Source organism: Corylus avellana, chromosome 4, assembly GCF_965113065.1.
Source record: "Corylus avellana chromosome 4, dhCorAvel1.hap1.2, whole genome shotgun sequence".
Taxonomy (NCBI): Eukaryota; Viridiplantae; Streptophyta; class Magnoliopsida; order Fagales; family Betulaceae; genus Corylus; species Corylus avellana.
The window spans coordinates 12,185,244-12,209,629 of record NC_142493.1 but is presented as its reverse complement, the minus strand read 5'-3'; the positions used below and the strand labels follow the sequence as shown (position 1 = coordinate 12,209,629).

The 24,386-nt window shown below is 38.9% G+C and overlaps 1 protein-coding gene and 1 pseudogene across 2 annotated transcripts; both read right to left on the bottom strand.

The window, feature by feature from the left end:
* Window positions 1–922: 922 nt before the first annotated feature.
* On the bottom strand, window positions 923–2,538 carry LOC148586324 (uncharacterized; annotated as a pseudogene).
* Window positions 2,539–6,627: 4,089 nt separating this feature from the next.
* LOC132177684 (Pentatricopeptide repeat (PPR) superfamily protein) lies at window positions 6,628–10,480 on the bottom strand. 2 transcript variants are annotated; one of them, XM_059590111.2, is made up of 3 exons: window positions 8,775–10,480; window positions 7,472–7,558; window positions 6,628–6,870 (listed from the first exon to the last, which is right to left on the bottom strand). In XM_059590111.2, exon 1 carries the CDS (start codon window positions 10,335–10,337, stop codon window positions 8,940–8,942), a length of 1,398 nt encoding a protein of 465 aa, XP_059446094.2. In that variant the 5' UTR covers window positions 10,338–10,480; the 3' UTR covers window positions 6,628–6,870; window positions 7,472–7,558; window positions 8,775–8,939. The 2 variants fall into 2 exon arrangements, with proteins under 2 accessions (XP_059446094.2, XP_088371949.1); XM_088515823.1 differs by having other exon boundaries at window positions 6,628–6,857.
* Between the last annotated feature and the right edge of the window lie 13,906 nt (window positions 10,481–24,386).

Here is a 24,386-nt window from a genome sequence, read left to right as displayed (position 1 = left end):
TAATCATTCTTTGGTTTTCTATTCCATTGTTTATAGGTTTGATGTTGGGTTGGGTTGTGTTTGTTTGTTTCTTGGTATTTTGATGTAGGGTTTGTTTGAAAATGGAGGACAAGAAACCTGCAGAAGAGACGAAAATGGAGGAGAAGAACCCGCACAACCCGCATCGATCCGCCCTGCCCGGCACAACCCGAACCCGCGCGGATATTGTTAATTTTGCTCGGGTGACTGGTTGAAAAATTCAAAACCCGCAGGGTGCGGGGCGGGAGGGAAAAAAGCCTATACCCGCCCCGCCCCGACCCGTGCCCACCCCTAACCTCTAGGGTGGGGGGAGAAGAGGATGAAGGGGAGGAGGGGGGAGGGGGAGAATAGGGGTTGTCCCCCTTCGACGGCGCTCTTTGCTAGAGACGAAACCCTAGCAGAGAGCGTCTTAAGACTTCCGTGGTAACATGGGTATTACATGCAGCTTCTTATGAGATTTGTTTACATCCCATTTTTTTTCAACAAATCTTCAATTGTTCCTCCTTTTATACATTGGAAAGCCATCTTCATCAATCGTAGTTTCAGAGTAAAATCTCTTCGGAAAATGCTTGCTGCATTTGTTGCCAATCATACAACTTGATTTTGGATTTATAGAGCCGCAAGGACCATGTACCATAAATTGTTTGACAACATCATAAGCTTAAAGATCTTTGTTCAAATCTGGAACTTCTGCTGAGATTATCCTATCTATTTCTACTAGTGTTGGATGTTTGTCCTCAGGATGTAGAAAAAGCAATATATGAGCATGAGGCAATCCTCTCTTTTGGTATTCAATAGTTATGTTGCGTATAAAAATTAAAAAGTAGAATAACAAAAATGGTTAGTTTAGAATACCAGCCAGTAATCTCCCAAAGTGTCGGCTATGCTTTAAGTCATATAATAGTTAATCGAGCTTGATCTTAAAGACTCTTGCAAGTATATCAAGTCGATCCTCAGGTTTCTGACCAGGATTCATAGATAGAAAGCTTTCAATCTCCAGCCATTTTGTATTGCAAGTGAAAGTAACAAATAAATCAGGATAGCCTGCCCATCTACAAATTGCCATTGCATCTTGATAATTCTCAATCATATATATTGGGCTTCCCGTGAAAGTCGAAGGCAAAACAATTCTTTTCCCAATAGATGCAGGGGTGGTATCACCCCTTATAATTGCATCCCTCAATCCACTATACAATTCAATCCTCAATGCCCTTTGGTTACGTCCTACCCACATAAGCCGCATTCCTTCAATACATGTGTTTGCATCAACAACAAACTGCTGAAATAAGTAGCCACCATATATCAAAGTATTTCCTTCACCTTGACGTTCTTGCAATCGGTATGCATAATACTCCCTCATGTTTACATAATTGTTTGTGTTATGTCTAGTTCCATTAACACTTCTATGTAAAATGCCAAGCCTAAATCCACCCTTTCCATATGGAAATAGAAGAGGATCCTGCAATGCCATATATGATGGATGCAACTTGCTGATCCTCTGTAATCCACTTTCTTTGTAATCCACAATAACATCATGGTGTGCATTCTCAACACCAATGTCATCGACGATAATTACAGCAATTTTAGAACATGTGGGAAGATTGTGCTCTCTTCTATCAGTTGATCATGATTCAATAATATGTAATCTTAAGTGGTGGACATTATCTCCTCTAAAACGATCTCTAGCCATACGAAAGATCTTCACCAATACATTTGATTCATTTAACATTTGGACCAGGACATCAACAATAGATCGATCAAGGTTATTGTCAGAGTGATTCAAGGAATTCATTCTATTCGAAACTTCATTTTCAGTGTCATAAAAATATAACTGCGCAAAACACAGGTTCAAGCCGTCACCTGGGAGTAATGATCCAATTCTATGGTGGTTTTGACCATTAAGGCGAAAAATATAATGACCTCTTCCATTGTTAATTCTATTATCCACATTCCCACCCATTGATGTCATAGCAAACATAGAATTATAACTTTTTATTTGTGCCTTAAAGTTTTTTGAACGCTGCCCACCAGCAGGATTTAGCAAGTCTTCAAGAATAACATGTGGTTTTTTAAGCAAAGGCAACTTGATTTGACCTTCCTTACAACATAGAGAAAATTTAGGATTAGGAGGCTTCCTAGATTTTGTTGCTCTTTCTTCATACCATACTATCGCACCACAATATTCACATACACATGATGGTTCACCAAAACTCCAAGGTTCAACAAATTTCTCTTTATGAAATAGAAGTAAAAAAAGAAAGAAATGTTGGATTAAATTTAACGTTGTTCTAAACTTTTTATATTTTTTATAAAATAAATTTAGTTAAGTCATTTACTTGGAATATCTTCTATGCCTGAACCATAGCTGAATCCACCTTTTGTCATACTTTGACCAGTTGAATATGTTGGTTGAATGCAGTTGAAATCCCTAACTTGGCTAGAGCCACTTCCATTATCCACACTAATAACTCCTCGATTTGTTTTATGTCGTTTATGTTGTGAAGGTCTCTCATTTTCCATTTCATTCCTATTATTTGTCATACTTTGACCAATTGAATCCGTTGGTTGAATGTTGTTGCAATCCCTAACTTGCCTAGAGATACTTCCACCACCCAAACTAAAACTGGCAAAAAGAAAATACAGTTAAATCGTTAATCTAGATTAACAATACATTCACAATACAAAGACACAAAAGTCAAATAAAAACACAATATAACCTTCCATTAGCACAATAGAATATATTAAAAAATTATTTTAATTCTGAAATTACAATTTTTATTAAAGAAAATACATACACATATAGACTAGTAAAAAAGAAATGAACATGCAAATACAGTAAATAAACAATCACAATTTTTTTTTTTTTTTTTCAGAGGGTTGTGCTATTATTGAATACAAATAATACTCAATTACAAAATAGAAGTCAAACAAAAACACACTAACATGAAGCGGAGAGATTTAGATGTTGTAAAATCTGAAAGACGTGCACAAAAAAGAGAGTTTTGAATGTTGAAAGGCACTAAAAGACAAATACGGGGAGAGAGTGATTTGGATGTTGTAACTTGTAAATGGTAGGAGGCATGCCAAAAAAAAATAAAAATAAAAAAATAAAAAAATAGAGTTTTGAATTTTGCAAGGAAGTAGTATTAAACCATATTAAACCACACTTGTTGAGGTGTATCTCTCCCCCATTAAAAGGAAAATGGTTCAGACATAAATTTAATTAAACCATATTTGCAAACCCAAACGGTTCAGACCAAAAAAAAAAAAAAAAAGGTTCAAACATAAATCATGGGAGAGAGAGATTTAAGAGATTTAAGTGGAGATAGAGAGAGAAAGAGAGAGATAAGTACGTTGATGGGAGAGAGAGTTAAGACAAAGACAAAAAAAAAAAAACCGGTTCAAACATAAATCATGGGAGAGAGAGAGATTTAAGACATGTAAGTGGGGAGAGAGAGAGAGAGAGAGAGAGAGAGAGACACGTATGTGAGAAAGAGTTAAGAAAAAGACAAAGACCAAAAAAATAAAATAAAAGAAGAAGAAACTAGTTCAAACATAAATCATGGGAAAGAGAGATTTAAGTGGAGATAGAGAGAGAGACAGAGAGAGACGTACGCTGATGGGAGAGAGAGTTAAGACAAAGAAAAAAAAAAGTATAGATATTAAAAAAAATATGAACACGTGTCGCAATTCTAAGCACTATTTATGTCAAAACTCGGCTTATATATATATATATATATATATATTAAGAGACACATGTCATTATTATACATTAGGTGTTTTTTTTTTTTTTCTTGACATGTCCACACAAGAGGGAGGAGGGGGATTCGAACTAGTAACCTCCACTTCATTAGGTGTGGTCCCAGCCGATTGAGCTACCTCTTGGGGACTCAATTATTAGGTTGAAGGAAAACTCAATCATTAGAATAAATGGTGTAGAGGTGAAATTTGGAGATAGGGCAATTGGTGGTAATTAGAGACTTAGAGTTTGATGTGAGTATGATAGAAATTTGTGGCTTCTATCATTTGAAAATAAAAAGAGAATAGAGTGAAAAGCCAATCGCTTCGAAGGTGTAGCACTCAAGAAAAAATTGGGAAAGTTGTTTAGTTGGTAGCCCGAAACACTATGAATGAATTTGTACTTAAGAAAAGATGGTGAAAAACATTGTTCAGTGTGCTCTTCTGCTAGGCGTTTGGACGAACTATCAATTGAGTGGCCTAGTGTTCTCGTTCGCAATTGGCATTCAAATGAGCTGCATACGAGGTTAAGATAAAATGACTAATCCGCTATGTTGTTCGAACGAGTTGCACACAGGGATTGGACGAGTAGCATTCATACGAGTAGCATTCATACGAGGCTTTACACGAGGGTTAGTCAGTGTTGCCCGTGAGCAATTGGGTCAGACGAGCCATCATCGAGGCGTTGACATAGCGGTTTGTTCGTAGTTACGTATGAACGAGTTTACACACAAGGCTCCTTATCATTCGTACGAGTCACTTACTCATCCAAACGAGACGTGATGGCACGATTTTCATCTAACGAAATGCATTTCTCGCCTTTTCTCTCCTCTCTCTGACCCTCTCACGTCCTTCTTAGTGGGTATTGTCCATTGTTGAGGTTTTGAAGCTTGGAGAAGGTTTCTATTTTAATTTCTAAGCTTTGGGTTGAAAATTCTTGGGTTGGATCTTGGATTTTCACTCTTTGATCAAAGGTAAGAACATATACCCCATATTTTCCATGTATTGGAAAGGAAAGGAAAGTCCTTTTGGTTTCAGATTGAGCAAGCTCTTAGTGCGGAAAGGAAAGTCCCTACCCTAGATAAAAAGTATGAAAGTTAAGCAAATGACAAGTCCTTAAGAAGCCGTCGGGAACAAGTTCTCAGAGAGACATGAGAAAGAATGGAAATGAGAATGAATGCATTACATAAGATACATGTTTTGTATTTGATGTTTATGATTTGTTTCTTGCTTAGATATGTTCATATGCATGTGTTTCCCATAGTGGGATATGGAATGCATAATGGCTTTTATATATATATATATATATATATATATATATATATATATATATATATATTTGCAGTTAAGGTAATACAATGTAAAGACTTATTTCTCTACAATATTTACTTTATCAGCTATAGTTTGCTTTGATAAACTGTAGAACCTATTGTACCTGCTATTGTAAACTTATTCCAGAAAACTTTATAAAACTCAACTCATTGATGAATGTCAATGATTTTATTACTTATTGAGATTGTGAACTCATATCCACCCATATTATTGTGGTAACTCCACAATTGCATATATGATGCTGTTGCAGGTAGCGTTGTACATACGAATGCAAATGTGGTTATTGACAATAACCATATCTGCATTTACATTATGCATTTATCACTTTCAGATAATCATATCTATATTCGTATCATGCGGTTAGTAGGCGCTATCGGCGCAATTATTGCAGTTATTAACCGTTACCCGCATATCAAGTAATGAGCCTTTTGGGCATTCTTTGGGCCTTTATTAGAGAATATTTAAATTATTTTGGGCTTAATTTTAGTGTATTGAGTCTGTTTTAGAGATTTTATTTTTTATTTTTTATTTTATTTTTTTTAAAGCTCTAGTGTTTCAAATGAAATTCATATTTTGATTCTACATTCCAACTTAAAAATAACAAAGAAAATACAAGCATACAAGTTACAAATGGCAATTGTTCAAATGTAAACATTTGAGATGGGAGAAGAAAAAACCCAAACTAAACCTAATACCAAAGGTCCAAAACAACGTTGTTTTGCTAACCGCGTATGTGGATAGCGAACAAGAGTTAGTAGCGGTTGATGGTTAGTTGCAGTTAATAAATAACCCGCTTGCAGAACTGTAGTTGCAGGTGTCACAAAAAAAGATGATGATCCAGTAGCCTTATACTTGGGTTATTATGATTGAGGCTATGGATACTTTGTGTTTTGTTAGACTAGTTCCATTAGTCTATCTTTTATTGTACATCATTTTTGTAGTGTAAATACACTTAAGATGTATTTGGCATTGTGCCGCCCGTGACACTTTGTTTAACTAGTGTATTTTTTTATGTAAAGATATGATGTAAACTTTTATAATATAGATGTCAGTTTATCAGCTCAATCCATGTGTCAAGTGTTGTATTATGTTTAGATGTTTAGCTGCAAGATTATGATCTCTGGTGTGTTGATGTTATGTTGTGGTTATTGTGATGGCGCTATTTCTTGCCCTTGATACTTTGGGGTAGTTGATATCAGAGCATTTTGCTTTGAGGACTGTTGAAGGAGTAGTATCAAGTTGTAAATTCAATGATTTATAACTGGATTTTTGATCACTATGATGGTCAAGGAGGCACATGCTGATTGCATTCAGAAGAAGTGATCGATGCCTTAAATATTGTATCCATCGAAGCAGTTTTTGATCACTATGAATTACATTCAGACCTTGCACCTTGTTTGATTCGGGTGTCGCACATTCATTTATTTCTGCCACATATATGAAATTGTGTAACATGAGCACCAAACTTTTAAGACAAAATATTGTATATACTTATTCCAAGGTGAATGCATTTTGATGTAATTATTATCAAACATTTTGTGTTGAGGAATTGTACAGAAATAACTAGAATTTCTTGAATAATTTTGTGGTTAATTGCCTTACGGTTGTGTCATGACAATGATGTCTTCCCTTGGTAACAGTAGTATCATTTGGAGTTGGGCAAGAAATTCACCAGCCAACTATAGACTCAAAATGTTGTAACATTTATCTACAAATAAGAGAGCTTCCATTCAAACAAACCAGTTGGTTTAATCACTTGGTCAAAGAAGCTGAAACCCATATCTTGCAACAAAACAAATTAGTAAGTTAGCAAAATAAACAAACCTGTTTAAATTATAAAAAATAAAAATAAAAAAAGGGGGAGAATAACAAGGACATAACAATCTAGCAATGTCAAAATAAAAGAACTTTTGCTTCAAATTTGATATGGCCTTACCCACTACATACTTGATATGAAATTCATTACCATGCTTCAAAGACAATTTTTTTTTTTTTTAATGAATATGCTTCAAAGACATTTTCTCTTGTAAGTGTTCATTGGATTCTACATTGTCTTCAGACTTCAGCCATAATGGAGCAAACAAAATTGAAACAAAGTAATCAGTGAGCAAGGAAGCACTATGCGACAAGTTACCACTGATTATAAGACAATAGTTCAAAACTTGAGGACCAACTTTCTATGTTCATGGAAACATAACTTATTGAAAGGTTTATTGTGCAAGCCAAGTATCAATAAAATCAAGAAGTTTGACACACACAAATCCATACTCCCATTGTAATAGGTCAACTTCAACTTCAACATTCTAAACAAAAATTAAGTGATTCAATTAACAAAGACTGCAAAGCATTTTGTCCACATCCCTAAAAGATTGAGAAGCAATACCAAGCTCTCCGATACCAAAACTCAATAGTATGGTCTGAACCTCCAATCTGCTCTTGATGGTCGCCCACTGCTGATTTCATAATCCCACTGCAAAACAAAGATGGCATCATGTAAAAGATTAGTAAACATCACGAAATCATTATCAAGAACAAACACATTTTTATTTTTTGATAATGTATTATCAAGAATAGACACATAAGAGAAGCAACAATTCATTTCTTAATTGCAGATGACATGAAGAACTAAGACTAGATCGAGAAACAAATTACCTCATAACAGAAAAGAACCTACTCTTCATAGACAAAATAGTATTCTCATTCCAAAGATTACACATTAGGAAACCATTATACAAATACTCACATCATCAAAGTCCAGGCTTCCATACATCCCGCCACATGTATGAAAAAGCCAATTGTCCAAATGCTGGTACCTTAAAAAAGTATTTGATGTGTTTTTTATTTTTTTCACCCCAATACGGTACCTGTTTTTTCATGCCAAGCGAGTGCTTGGCATCTTAGTATCTTTTGCTTCAATTTTGAGATGGCCTTACCCACTAGGGCCACTACATAAATGGACTAATATAGTAATTTGACATCTTAGTGCTTTTATTTGACATGTCAGCTCTTGTTCTATGTAGTGGGAGTAATAAAGAGCATGTCACAATAATGTGAGCGGTAATCACAGGTTTGGAAAGGTTTGGATTTTGAATTACTATTTTCCTCCAAGTCCTACTTAGACAAAACAAGCTATGCAAGTAGAGAGCACAGCTGCACTTTAAAGCTTGTCGAGTATGATGCCAAGAGATTCCAGGGTGTTTGCCTTGAGCATCTCTCTCTACTCTCTACACTCCTAGAAAAATAAGCTCCAACCTTGAAAAGCTGAATCTAAGTCAATTTACTACCCAAATCAATTACTTAAAAAACAGGCAAAGCACTTGGGAAAGAATATGAGAAATGCTAAAAACTTCATCGCCGTCCCATTGTGCTGACGTGAAAGTGCCCATCAGTCGATAAATTTTTTTTTTTACAAGGGCTAATCTAAAGCCAGTGGACACTGTCACGTCAGGATGGGGTGTGGTTTTTAGCATTACTAAAAAATAAATAACAAAAAGTATAAAAGAATAGGCGCTACAAAAGTTAAAAGAACTCAAAAAAGAAAAAGAAAAAAGAAGCACACTGTCCACCATAGTGTAAACCTAATTTGAAAGGTAGAACTAGTTATGTTATGGCAAATGGCAAATGGCAAATGGCACATAAGATAATAAAATAAACAAACATCAAACTAGATTTCCAGCAATGCTCACCATTTCATACTAGAGTCATAATCAATCATCTCAGCCTCAGCTAAAGCATATAGTGACTTCTGAGAAAAGAATTACAGCCTTCAATGCCCACAAATACTCATCATGCTTCACCACAGACAAAACAAGAATTACAGCCTCAGCTAACATTCAATATTCCGCCATCAATCAAACGCCTCGGATATTAACTTCCAACTGCTCAATCCTCTGTGCCAGATCATGCTTCCCACAATTCTTCAACCCATCAGTAACCATGTCGAAGCACCGCGAAATCGGCGCCAAACCCAGCTCCGTCATCTCCACCAAATAATTAGCAGCCTCCACGAACCTCCCCCCCCTTCCACACATCGTTATCAACATAGTATACACCGGCCTATTCGGCGGGTGCCCCTTTGCCTTCATATCGCTAAAGAAGCAAAATGCATCGTCGAACTGGCCATTCCTACACATGGCCTTCATCACCGGCGCGTACAAGCTCGGAAACGGCTTATGCCCGTACTCCACAGCATCGTTCAACAGCCTAAACGCCTCGTCTACCCTCCCCGCCTTCGACACCGCCGGTATCAGAATCTTGTAGGTATTGATGTCCGGCGAAAGTCCCGACCCACGCACCGCATTGTACAGATTTAAGCAGAATTCGACCTCGCCGGTCTTACATATCGATTCGGTCAGCAAATTGAAGGTTGCCACATCGGGCACGAAGCCTTGCTTCGCCATTTTCGTGACCATTCCCTTGGCGCACTCGAGATATCCGGCGTTCAACAGGCCTTCGATAAGGAGATCGCGGCCGCGAACCGGGGGATTGAAGCCTTTCCGGCTCATTTCGGCAAGAAATTCCTGCGCCTCTCTCATTTTTCCGGCGGAGCACCAGGCGTTCACGAGAATGGCGTAGGTGCGCTTGTTGGGGACGAGGCCTTTGCGTACCATGCGGCGGATGAGGGCATAGGCGCCATTGAAGAGCTTGGATTCGCAGAGAGAGAAGAGGAGGGCGTTGTAGAGCTCGAGGGTTTGGGGACAGTTGAGAGATTTCTCACACTTGTTGAAGATCTCGACGGCGTTGTCTACAAGGCCGTGCTTGCCGTACTGTTCGATGAGGAACGACAGCGTATCGGGGGAAGGGGAGAGGGAGAGGGATTTCATCTGGTGGAGGAGCTTCCACATGGTCTCGTATTTCCGGGAGCGGGCAAGGGTTTGGATGAGCTCCTCGAACTCGACGGTGGTGGGCCGGTAGTTGGGCTGGGTCCGGGCCCAGTTGAAGAAGCGATGGCACTCGGTGGGCGACGATGAGCAAGCGCGGAGCACGCGGAAGACGAGCTCGGAGGTGACGTGGAGGCGGAGCTTGTTGAGGGTGCGCTCCAGGTAGAAATCGCGCCGTACGATGTTTGACACGTGGTGGATGGCCGCGAAGTAGTCGTCTTTGGGGTTGGTGGAGACGGCGTCGTTTGGAGCTGCATCATCGGTGGTGGTGGTGGTGGCGGCGGTGGTGGTTAGCGTTTTAAGGGTTGAGGGGAGTAGTGGGAGGAGTTGGGGTCTGTTTCTGAAGAAGAAGAGGAGTCGGGCGAGCATTTGTGAAGGCGACGAGATCAACGGTAGCAGACAATTCAAGCAAAAACCGAGCAGTCAAAGAAAAAACCCATCTTTTTCTTTCTGATTCTGAAATTCTTCACCTTCCATGGAAAAGCTTGTGGAAGAAACTCTCTGCTTTTTGAACCAATCAGCCAATTTCAATTGTGCCGTTTTCGTTGGTCAGATTTCATTAAACGACGACTCGTTTTGGTCAGCTCAGCCTCAGCCTCAGCGTTTTGGACTTTGTCGCTTCGCAAATTTGGTCAACTCCAGTAATCCGGTCTCAGGTACACGTATTGTACGTTTAAACGGTGCGTGTTGGTCTCAGCTTTCTTATGGTTTCTTTTTCGTTGTTTATCTTTGTGACCCACGACATCGCTCTGCATCACTGTGCATCATTGGTAATTCTAAGATTGATAAAGCATTGCTTGCCTTAGGGGCTAGTGTCAATGTATTAACTTACTCAGTTTATGAACAATTGGGTCTTGGTGAGCTAAAACCCACCAAAATTGTTCTTCAACTTGCCCACCGATCTGTTTGTATACCAAGAGGGGTAGTAGAAGATGTATTAGTGCAAGTTGATAAGTTTTTTTTTCCTATGAATTTCGTTTTTTTGGATTTGTGTTAACACGCTGTGCATGGAGGTTGAGGTGGCAGCTGCTGTGCAAGATGATGAGGTGGCAGTTGATATGCGTCCACCTGGAGATGCAAGGGTATTAAACAGACTAGTTGTTTGCCTTGTAAGGAAGCTGCCGCATATGGCTAGCTATCCAGTTAGAGTTATGTTATTCTGTTAATTGGTTGTAATCAGTTGAGTTAATGGTTAGCTTGTTAAGTCAGAAAGGGCTATAAGTAGGTTCTTTTGCAATGTAATCGGTATCTTGTTGATTTGTACGTAGTTCGTCAATGAACTTGGAGGTTGGCATCCACGAAATGCTAAGAGGTTGAGTAACACTCGAAGTTATTCAATAATAATCATTCATTCTTTCTCTCTCTTTTTCTTCTTTCTTTCTTCTCTTGCTTAACTCATTACAATGTACCATATCAGCACTGTAACAAGTGGTATCAAAGCTCTTGATCCATTTAGTCCTTTTTTTTTTTTTAATTCTTTTTTTTTTTCTTTTTCTTTTTCTTTTTCCTTTAGTCTTCATGAGAACTAGAGGAACAATGGTAGAAGAAGCACAATCCGAACAAGCCAGGTAGCTAAAAAAAGTCCAACTTGATCTGTTGGAGATAAGGAAGGATATGAGGGATATTTGTGAAGCTAAGGCTGGACTGGAAGCAAAAGTGGATCAGTTGGTGGGAATGGCTACAGCTTTAGGCAATCAGAAAGAACCTATCCATCAGAATGTAGAGGAAGTGAATGTAGTTCCTGGCTATATTGCTGCTCATCAGTGGGGAAGACACCTAGGAGAGGAATCAACAAGTGCGGAAGGGATTTACACCAAGGCTCTTAGGTTGGAATTTCTAACTTTCAATGGTGAGGATCCAGATTCATGGTGTTATAGAGCAAAACAGCTTTTTGATTTCTATGAAATTCAAGAGGCACAGAAATTGAGGATCACTGCATTACACATGGAAGGTAAAGCCTTATCCTAGTTTCAAGCTTTGCATAGTACTCATAATTTGTCTAGTTGGAATGAATTTTTGGTAGCTATTCAGGTTAGATTTGGTAAGGGTTCATATGATGACCCTATGGAGACCTTATCTAAACTTAAACAAAATGGTTCCTTGGAGGAGTATAAAACTCAGTTTGAGGTTGATAGATTCTCATAAATTAAGTATGTTCTGGGGAGGATTGAGAGATGATATTAGGCTGCCAGTAAGGATGTTTAATCCCAAAACATTGAATGATGCCTATGCCCTGGCAAGAATTCAAGAGGAATGTCTTATGAATAGCATCAAGTCAGGGAAATCTGTTTGGAGGAATCAGGGAGTGGGAAATGAATATAGTTCTAGATTCAATAAGGGTGGAAACTCTTATGGAAATAGAGTGAAGTTGTATAATTTACCTAGACAGAATCAAGGGGGTTTTGGAGGGAACAATCAGCCAAAAAGTTTTGTTAATGACAATCCTAAAGCAGTAGTACCAGTTCAAAAGATCTCTCCTGTTCAAATGGATGAAAGGAGGAGAAAAGGCTTATGTTACTCGTGTGATGCTAAATGGAGTAGAGGGCATGTGTGTGCTGTGCCTAAAGCTATTTTTGATTGAGGAGGTTGTAGGGCAGAAAGAGGTTATTGAGGTGATTGATATTGGCAATGAAGAGGAGGATCTAGGGAAATTTTTTTCTGGATGAAGAACCTAAAATATCTCTGAATGCAATTTCAGGCACCCCGAATCCTAAAACCACGAGAATTGTGGGAATCTTAAAGGGTTTGAAGGTGATTATCCTTATAGATTCAGGGAGTACTCACAATTTTGTGGATGCTCAGTTGGCTGCAATGCTTGAAATTGTGAGCTTAAGCAAGGATTCTATCATGGTAAAAGTGGCAAATGGTCAAACAATCAGTAGCCTATGGAGAAGTGAAGATTTGAGCCTTAAAATGCAGGGGAATATCTTTAGGGTGGATTTGTATATTCTACCCTTAGCTGGTTGTGATATTGTTTTTGTAATGCCCCCAAAATTAGCTTTGGCTAACCTGGTAGGGTTATATTGGTAATTACCTCAGTTAAACAAACTTGTGGCTAAATAAGGAATCGTCCATCTAAGCATTGTTAGAGATAATGCATAGGAAGGTAAAATAAATCTGAGAAACTATTAAATCAACAAATGGATAAGTATAAATCTCAAGGTGAAAGACATGGAGCAACTAATCAAAATAAACGACCAATCTGATAACAGCATGAGAATCCAGTACAAGGTAAAGTCTGCAGTGGCATTTGTACCACTCTTGACTTCTAGAGACAGGCTTCCTATTAGAGTAATAACAGCTTAAGTCTAAAGATTTAGTAAGTAAACCTCACAATTAGGTATGATTGAGACCATTTAAGCCAAAAAAAAAAAAAAAAAAAAAAAAGGTGCAGTTTTAGTAAACATTTAAAAAGATGTGTTGTCTCCGTTAATACACATTTTGAGTATTGTTTGGTTAATAAAAAGAGTGGTGTACTCCCGGCGGCAATCGCCTAAGTATTTTAATGTAGGAAAAACTAATGCTTTATATAGGTCATAACTTTCATGTATGATCTACCCCAGATATTACCTCTTCTCAGTTGGGTTGGCGCTGTCCCGAGGAACCTGTAATACAATGCCAGTGGCCCGACCATTATACGCTACCGTACATAACATTAGCTGCACGATCGAGTCCAACCTCGGGTGGCCCACAACACTAATGATGTCCGTCTTGTACTGACCAAGCCATTAGGGATTGGCTGCACCTGGTCACGAAACCATTGGATCCAAAGCCCATATAACACACACAAATTGACCATAAAATGAAGTCTATATAGTAAGCCCATGGCCATTATACCGCACGTACTGGTGTATCATGTCATACGATGCATCTTATCAACTCAATTAATTAAGATAGTTACCAAGTAATTATGAAAAGTAGACATGCTCATATCATATGCATGGTCAGTCAACTGACATATCCCCCTTTAAGGAAAGTGTTCTTAAGCGTTTACTTACCTCGCACGCTCGCTTGAATTCTCCAACATTGCTAAATCCTGCTATAACGGAAAATAACGCACCGTTACACATAGTACTAGAGGATCCTTACGAGTAGGATACTAGGTTAACCTAATATAGGGGTTACTAAGACCTAGGTTGCGCAAATGGAGCTAAGGCGGATGTCTGACCTCCTGACCGTACGTCTAGTCAGTGAGTAGGCATTTCGGCCAAAAGCTCCTAGCAAGGTTTCAAGGCTCCCATGCAATCTAAAGGCTACTAAGACTCCTTCTAGGTTACAAAATGCACACATGCAACATGAGAAAACTCAACATAAGAAATCAAAGAAACATTAAAACTCTTTTCTTGATTTTGTAGGAAATAACGCAAGAACTTTATCATGATGCCATTACAACTCAAAACATGCAGAAAGGCATTAAGGACGGCAACAAGAGGATAAGAATGGAGGGATTACCTTGGAAAATGGCAAGAGTACAAGCTTTCTTCTTCCCTTCTCTCAATTCTCAAAACTCACAAAGAACTCACAATGGGTGGTTATAAAGAGCCTGGGGCGGGATGATGGCTTCAAAGTAGTGGTGCGGGTTGGTATTTATAGAGGAGAAAAGCTGGAGGTGCTCACCAACTATTCTGAAAAGTCGCGGACGTTTGGTACTATAGGGGCGTACGTCTGGTACTATTACATATTGGGTAAAAAGGTTCAGCGTACATTCTGGGGTATTGTCCAAGGGTTTTCCAAAAAGCAGCATATGTTCGGTGTGGTCCCTTGGTGTACATCCAGTACTGAGACAAGAGTGTACATTTGGTGGTTCTCACGCGTACGTCTTCTATTAAAGACAAGAGTGTACGTCCGGTGGTCCTTACACATACGTCCTCTACTAAAGATAAGAGCGCACGTTCAGTTCCCTAGGTGTACATACGGTCAAAAATGAGTGAACTTGGGTTTTTACTTTAAAACTTCTAGGAGTCTTGGTTATGTGTATGGGCTTCAGCCTTTTGTTATAGAACCGAATTTTATATATATCCTTTGGTGTTCTTTATAGAAAATCTTTTAATAAAAACAATTGTTTTTATTGGGGTATTACAGTTTTAGGTATACAGTGGTTGAGAATGTTAAGACCAATTTTGTGGGACTTTGATCATCTGACTATGGAGTCTCAATATGGTGAGATGAGGTATTTGTTAAAAGGATTGCGGCAGGGTCCTCAATTAAATTTGGAGGATGGGAAGTCATTTAAGAGGCTTAAGAAGGGCAGTGAAGGAGTTGTGCTACAACTTCTCAATACTGAGGTTCAGGCAAGGAAGCAAGAATAGAAGGGAAAGATGGTTCAGGAGGGAAAAGGTGGGCTGTTTGATGATATCTTGGAGGAGTTTGAAGATGTGTTCAAGGAGCCTATTGGGTTGCCACCAAATAGAGCTCATGATCACTCAATACCTTTATAGCAGGGCATTCAGCCAGTGTCAGTAAGGCCCTGCAGATATCCTTTTTATCAAAATGAAGAAATTGAGAAGATAGTTAAGCAGCTGCTGAAATCTGGTGTCATTAGAAATAGCACCAGTCCCTTCTCATCTCCAGTGTTGCTAGTAAGGAAGGCTGCTACGACTAAGAGAATGTGCATGGATTATAGATCCCTCAACAAAGTGACAATTATGGACAGGTTTCCTATTCCTATGGTGGATGAGTTTTGGCATGAACTTTGGGGGTCTACAAAATTTTCTAAGTTGGATTTAATATTTGGCTACCACTAGATAAGGGTAGTAGAGGAGGATATACCCAAAACAGCATTCAGAACACATGAGGGGCATTATGAATTTCTGGTCATGCCCTTTGGTTTGACTAATGCTCCTTCAACTTTTCAGAGTTTGATGAACCAGCTCTTCAAGCCACATTTAAGAAAGTTCATTTTAGTCTTCTTTGGTGACATTTTGGTGTTTAGTAAGGATGTTGAAACACATAGAGTTCATCTGCAACTCACTTTATGTTAGAATATATTGTGATATTATGAGAATATATTAGTATTGATTGTAATTGATAAAATCAAATCAGAATTAAATATACCTAATTTGATTTTATCAATCATATCATTTTGTATTATCTCCCCATCTCTATAAATAAGGAAAATTTGTATTGTAAAATTATTCATTCAATAAAAGCATAATGTAACCCTTAGGGCTTTATCTATTGACGTAGGTCATAGACCGAATCACATAAAATCTTTTGTGTTTATTTATTTTATTTTCCTATTTTATTATTCCGTATTTAATATTCATAACATTATGAATTTCTTCATGGTATCAGAGCCACCGGCTTACGCTAGAGATCGATCCAAATGGTCCTGTGGACTTTATTTTGGTTTATGTTTTTCATGGGAAGCTCACAGCTGCTTCCCATGTTTGCACACTGCAGCTTCCGTCCTTCTTGGGAGTACACAGTCAACCACCAACTTCCGTTCTTGCTCACATCCCAGCAGTTGCCATGTCAACTCTAGCCCTCCACGACTCAACTCAGCCCAACGCCACGCGTTGTACCGCCATTCATACTTCCTAGTCCACTTGCCACCGATAGCCACCGTCTACTTAATCTCACAGTTAGATCCCACCAAGCACTGTGAACCTTTGTGTCGCACATGCACGCCGCGGCAATTGTCTTCCCTGCCATCCTGTCTAGCAAATTCTCCGCTAAAAACTTTTCAGATCTCATCTCCACAACAGCACAAGGTCCAATCAGCAACGTTCATAGCCACTGTGCCCCATTCAAACTCATCAATTGTCGTCGTGCCGTCCAGCAAAATGCCATCTCGCTGATGCTGCTACCGAAGTCGCCACAACCGTTAAGGGCTTCATCTCATGCTAGATTTTCAGGAAGTTTGTTTTGTGGAAAAGAATAAGTGGGTTTGGTTATGGGTTTTGATTTAACTTATTCGAGTATGCAGATATTCCTGTTCTAGTTTAGAAATATGATATCCTGGTTTATTTGTTATACCTGGTTCTATTTGGTTACGGAATAAGATAATCCTTATCCCATTTTATGTAGTCTGAGAGTAGGATATAATTGAAAAAAGAAAACCAAAAAAAAAAAAAAAAATCAAAAGAGGCCAAGTTGCCTATCCATTGGCCCAAAGTTGGCCTATTTTTTCTCGACCTTTGTCATATTGTTTAAAACCAAGGTCATTTTAGCCCACAGTGGGCTCTCATTGCAGACCAAAGTTGGCTCTCACTTTAGCCCAAAGTTGGCTCTCCTTTTGTTTGGCCTTTGAGGTATTGTTTAAAACCCAGGCTCGACCTTCGTGGTATTGTTTAAAAGTCAGGCTAATTTTAGACCATAGTTGGCTTTCTATTTTTGGCCCATAGTTGGCTTTGAAGGCGCATCTCAGATCATCGTCGCTGATAGCCTTCAGTCACTGTCGTCAAGTGTTGCCATTTGAAGCAAAAAAAAAAAAAAAGAAAATCAAACTCAAGGTTCTAGAACCTTCCACCTTGAGTTTGAGGGGGAATGTTAGAATATATTGTGATATTATTGGAATATATTAGCATTGATTGTAATTGATAAAATCAAATCAGAATTAAATATGCCTAATTTGATTTTATCAATTGTTGAGACAATTATCAACCCTGGTAGCAACTCGATCCCAAAACCTGCTAAGAGTAAAAACGGATCAGTAGTGACAGATCGCGAAGTGGGGGGTGTGGCTGTCATGTCACCTCCGATGCCTGAGTGAGAATTTGAGTAAGATAGATAATAAGAAATAATAATAATTGAGAATAGGTAAGGATAGATTTCACCGTCCGTTTTGTGGAGGTGGGCATGCTCCTTTTATAGAGTAGCTGGGAAAGTGAGTTGGAGAATGACTCTCACTTGACTCCCTCAAAATATGGAGTTTATTGAGAGGATCGAGGTGCAGTTTGTTGTGTGGGGGATCTTCCCACAATAATCTCCGGAGAAGTTACGAGGCGATCCCATGATAATCTTCGGAGAGGTTACGTGGCGATCCCATGATAATCTCTAGAGAGGTTATATGGTGATCTGAAGACGTACTTGGACTCTATTTGGTAGGATTTAGTTTGTTATCCTCTAATTTGATTGTTTGAGAGTGATTATACTTCCCTATTTATCGGGTTAGCATAAGATGGCGCATAACTGCATGATTTGGGGGCGGACCAAGCGATGACCATGCAATTGTGCCCAAATTGCAGGGGCATTGGGCCTAATGACTTAGTGACTTAGTGAGCTGTGGGCCTCCTATTTGGAGTGGGCTCTTTATTTAGGCCTTGGAAGATATTTTGTATCAACAGTACCCCGCCATTCCCTTAGGTCACTATGGTGGCCTAATGGGAATAAAGTTTATTTTATCCACTAATGAAATGTTACCATTGTTTTTACAACTTTTGTATATATTTCTTTGAAGTCGATCCGAGCACGCTCCGCCAAAGTTGGGAGAAGTTATGCCCTAATCCGAAGATGGCGATTTTGTATGTAGGCATACTCGTGCACTGTTTTGAGTAGTACGATGTTCAAAGCATGAGTCCGTAGGTAATGTATGGATGCATGCATGAGCAGATGCATGTATGAGTATATGCATGCATGAATAGATGCATGATTGGATGTATGTATGTATGTATGTACTTTTGTTTTGGACCCATTTTTGGGCCGTTGTTTGTTTTCTTGTTTGCTTACATACTTGCACTTTTATGGAATGAAACAAGTTTATTAGTTTCTAAAATTTCTTGTGTCCATTGTGTATTTGAGTTTCTCTCTTTGTGCATGGAAAAGGTTTGGAGAGATGGCCTCCCCTGTAAGATCCTTAACACAGTGAAACTAGGAGATTAAGAGAAATATGTAGGCTACTCAACACCGTTTTACCTAGCTACATAGAGGGGTACTGTTTTAATATGTACGGAGTATATCTCTACCAACCCGAGCGGGATGTTCACCTTTTAGTTTTCCGTTCGAATAGAGGCGTTTAATTTGTTGATGGCTAATCGACACTGTTTTAACTAGCTGCATAAAAGAGTACCGTTTTCATATGTACAGAATATACCTCTACCAACCCGAGCGAGATAATGGCACATCACCGTTCCATAGTTTCACAGTGGAGTTTTACCTTTTGATGTGTCTGTACATATTCTTTTTCCTGAAGATGGAGAGAGAGATGTGGGATCGTTGAGTGGTCCACCAGGAGTTATTCTCGGGGGAAGTGTCCTGGGTTACTGGGGACTCTCTGATGCTTAAGTCAGTATTGGTGTATGAAATTTATAATGGGAAAGTAAAGAAATGAGATTAAGTGTAGTTAATCACCTTTTGTTTGTTCTTGTTTCCTGTTTTTGACGCTCCTGATTTGATTTCCTTTGCTTCTTTTGCTTGTTCATGTTAGCTAAAAGAAGATATAGTAAAATAGATAGTATACAGCTCATACCTAAGGGACGTGGGCTGATGCCTCCTTTTGCTGAATTTATTGATAGTAATTTTGGAGGTGTTCGGCATTCCAGGGTGGATCAACTGTTTCCCGTCCAGTGTTTCAAGGTGGTATGTTCCGGATCGCTGGTTGTCCTTTACCTTATACAGGCCTTCCTAGGATGGACCCAATTTACCATCAGCTGCATCTTTCATTGGGGCCATCACTTTCCGCACGACTAGGTCTCCATTGTAAAACTGCGATGCCTTACCTTTTGATTGTAATGTTTTGCTTTGGTCCGCTAGTAGGCTGCTATATGCATGGCGGCCTGAGTTCTTCTTTCATCAAGTAAGTCCAGAATTTCCTGCAAAGCCATGTCGTTATCTTCTTCGTTAAAATTGGCTTGCCTTGACTGGGTATACCGATTTCAACTGGAATTATAGCTTCACTCACGAATGCTAGAGCAAACGAAGTATCCTTGGTTGCTGTTTTTGCAGTCGTTCGGTATGCCCATAATACTTCTGGTAATTCTTCCACCCATAATCCTTTGGCTTTGTCCTGCCCATTTGCCTGGGGGTGTGTTGGTGAGGAGTAGTAGTTGCGGATACCTAGTTGCGAACACCAATCCCTGAAGGCTGGGTTACTGAACTACTTACCGTTATCTAACACAATCGAGTGTGCGATACCGAACCGGCAGACCACCGATCGCCACATAAAGTGTTCGACATTTTTCTCTGTGATGGTGGCTAGTGCTTTGGCTTCTGCCCATTTGGTGAAGTAGTCAACTGCTATTACGTCGAACTTGACTCCTCCTTTTCCCTGTGGTAAGGGTCCTACGATATCTACCCCCCACTGTGCAAACGGCCAAGGAGTGAATATTGATGTGAGATCTTTCGGTGGACTCCTTGGGACGTTGGCAAATTACTAGCATTTCTTGCGCTTTTTGACCCTGTCATGTGCTTCTTGGGCCGTTGTTGACCAATAGTATCCTTCCCTTAAGGCTTTGTGAGCTAGGGATCTTCTTCTTAAGTGGTTTCCATATATGCCTTTGTGAATTTATCTTAAGACATAGTCTGCCTCTTCCTCGAGCAAACATTGCAAAAGTGGATGTTGAGGAGTAGTAGGGATTGGAAAATTGAAGAAAAAGGAACCCATTGATGAGGCCGCCGAATTTGGCAGGTGTCCTCAGGACTTAGCAGTTGTCCAACGTTTGTAGCGGTCCACTAGATTTACTAGTTGTCTGATGTCCTTAGTGGTCCGCTGGACTTCGTGGGTGTCTGGCGGACATTGCAAAGTTTGGAATGAGAGGTTCATGCTTTTGTAGATAGTATTGTACCCCCGAGAAGTGGGTTAGCCGAAGTTTTTCAATGATGAGTGCAAATACTAGATGAGCTCGTTGGTACTTTAGAGGTCCTCTTAGCACTTTGAGGTGGTCTTCAGAATTTGAAGTTGTCCTTCGAGAATTGTATATACCGACGAAAACTCGGGCGTATTTTGAAAGTAGAACCAAGAGGTCCTATCCTGCCTTGGTGTAGGCGGATTATGGAATGATAAGTTTCTTACTATCTTGGCGTCTCACATCTTATGTGTACTGCAATTCAAGAGACTTGGGAAGTTTCTTACTTCCAAAGTAATAACAGGATCATAAAATATATTCAATCATTAGAGATATTGCTCAAAGATTTTCTCAATAAGCCATAAGAAATATGATAACCAAAACCTAGGCCACCATTATCATGTCTTGGAGAGTCTTTGTTCAAATGACCACATTTTATTTTTATTTCACAAACAACAACCACTATGGACCCATGTGTAGGGAATTCATTATAAACCATTAGCGGTGAAATAGTAATCCATGTAAATTCCCTCGTTCGATTTTTCGTTTTCTTGCAGAAGCTCAAAGATAAACAAAAGAACGTATGGTTTGAAGTTTGGTCCTCATTGGCATGTAATGTTAGTCAAATAAGTAGTAATAAGTTGAAGCATAATTAAATCAATCATAATTCATATGGCATAAAATGACCATAAGCATATTTACTTATTGTGTAAATATGAGAAGTGCAAAATGGTGTGTTCCTATTTTTAGTGGCTGTGAGTGTGGGCTTTGTGGACAAACAAATTTGCACGAATATCCATGTAATGGTATATAGAGGTTCTAACATGTATTCATTTTTGTTGACTCTAGCCAACCACCCCGCAAAAATAAAGCACACAGGAGCTCAATGATTAAGGAAAAAAAACCAAAACTGCCTCTAAGAAATCCTAATATGCGGGCAAAACTAAATAGTGCAAATGAAAAATGAATAGTCTTTGTTCAAAGCTAAGAAATCTCCGACCTCACAGATGAATTGTTATTAATTGGAAGCTAAGGCTATCCCAAAAAATTTAGGGAGTTGAGTGTAGATGCACGCTATTCAAGGGCTAGAAAACTAAACCCATTGCCGTTGCAAATCTCTATAGTCACATCTACATATTGCTTATACATATACATGAGAAAAACACTTTCGTATAAAGCTAAAACTCCTTGCACATGTAAATAAACAAAAAGACAATCATGTGGATATTGGCACATAAACTCAAGCGTGGCCATCACAAGGCTTTAGTAGATAAAAAAAATTCCATATATGTTGTGTGTGTTAAGCAATCAGAATTTAAAAGTGAGCTTTGGACAACTGTGACAACGAGTGATTTGGATTTCAAACTCCTCACATATTTATAAAGCTAGAATTCAATATTTCTATCATGATTTAATTTTTACACCTTTATTGCGACAGAGTAAATGTGAAGGCAAAGCTTTGTGTCAGTATGCTTTGAAGAGCGGAGCTAGAAGCGCTTTTTACACCATATATGATTGACGGCTAACAGATCCTTATGATTACTATATTGAGGGCATCTATGTGAGGTGCACAGTTCAATGGAGCAACAAACAAGAGATTGTAGTTCTATTCATAATAGAAAATATGACACATATATAAAAATATCAAATCTGAGGAAAACATGAGGCTAAATATATATATGAAAAAGAGGGAGAAGCATTCAACATATCTTTTATATTGATCGAAGGTGAGTGTAGATCTGCTACTGAGGGACACCTTTTTCCTATGGAGGGCGTAGATCTATATAGATCCATCGGCAAATTGGAATGTAAATCTTGCATTTTACTTAAGTGCTACAAGGACATAGCAATATAATTAGATCCAAAATAGATATATGTCCCCCAACACTGTTGCTTCTCGAAGTTGGGGTTTCATTATCAGAGTTTTAAGGCTCGAGATTATCCATTAGAAATTCTGCTTGAGTTGTTGGGTCCAAGTAGTACCTCGAAATGTTTTGCCCTAAGTGCTATTGGCACTTGGGCATAAGCTTTTCTAGGGAATATTTCATTTCTTGTCTTTTGTGTATTTATGCATCTCTATCTACACTTTTTTTTTTTTTTTGAGTGCTTGCATATATGTGTATGTATACACATGTGATTAATTAAGTCTGAAAAATTAATCACAAATGTTGCATATAAAGAGGCATAATGCCGAAAGATGCATAAAAGAATAATATATTTTGACATTTATTTAAATAATTTGCAGGCATTAAACAAATTAAATATGCAATTGCATGATTTCATTGTTGCTGTTTATACGCAAACAATTCAACCACATATTAAAGCTTTCATGTGAAATCGTCAACATACATGTTCTATCACCTCTTGATTTTTTGTTCCATGGAATGAGCCTTTTATTTTTTGTGCAGAATCGATAGATCAAAAAGATAGACATGCATTCTTATATGAACCCTTGCTACTTTCAAGATTTTAAAGGCAATGAATTAAAAAGACAAAATATGACCACATCTCTTTACTGTCAATATTTATTTTTTAATTCATTATATATGAATGTTGCCAAAAATTCGTCTTGATAAATTGGAAATTGCTATGAGTAAGTGAATAACAAAGAGAAAGCAAAGTATAAACTTACCTTGCTTTTTACGAAGATCAACGTACACTTTCATAGACCCAATTCCTAGTGTGGCAGTCTCGAACTTTACCTTTTTATTGATCTACAACAATTTGGCAAAAGAGAGCATCTCATTTATCTGGTGACCCTTTAGGTCCGTTGGGTGATGAACAGCCCTTCAGGTCCATCGAGTGAGGAATGGCCCTTCGGGTCCATCAGCAAGGAACGACCCTTCAGGTCCATTGGGTGAGGAACAGCCCTTCGGGTCCGTCGGCAAGGAACTACCCTTCAGGTCTGTTGGGTGAGAAACGACCCTTTAGGTCTGTCGGTGAGGAACGGCCCTTCGAGTCCCTCAGCAAGGAACGACCCTTCAAGTCCGTCGGGTGAGGCGGGTATTTTTTTTTTTCTGCGTTTACTGAATCCTTCTGCTTGTGTTGATTATCGAAGTTCTGTTGTAGTAGAGCCTCATTGTTTTTGTGTTGTGTTGGTTAAGATTCCCCGGTTGGTGTGGAGGGATGATGTAATAGTTCATCATGTTATGAGGATTTCTGAGATGGCCTTGAGATCTTGTGGCTACCAATTGTGACTTTTGTCCAGTTTGAACTTCGGATTGTCTAGATGATCCTCGTTCCCACACACAACGCCAACTATTGAGACAATTATCTACCCTGGTAGCAACTCGATCCCAAAGCCTGCTAAGAGTAAAAACGGATCAGTAGTGATAGACCGTAAAGTGGGGGGTGCGGCGGTCGTGCCACCTTCGATGCCTGAGTGAGAATTTGAGTAAGATAGATAATAAGAAATAATAATAATTTAGAATGAGTAAGGATAGATTTTACCATCCGTTTTGTGGAGGTGGGCATGCTCCTTTTATAGAGTAGCTGGGAAAGTGAGTTGGAGAATCACTCTCACTTGACTCCCTCAAAATATGGAGTTTGTTGTGTGGAAGATCTTCCCATGATAATCTCCAGAGAAGTTATGAGGCGATCCCATGATAATCTCTGGAGAGGATATGGTGATCTGAAGATGTACCTAGACTCTATTTGGTAGGATTTAGTTTGTTATCCTCTGATTTGGTTGTTG

Bases quoted from the DNA above. Each gene is read 5' to 3' on its own strand.
- LOC132177684 (XM_059590111.2), bottom strand. From the start codon at position 10,337: ATGCTCGCCCGACTCCTCTTCTTCTTCAGAAACAGACCCCAACTCCTC.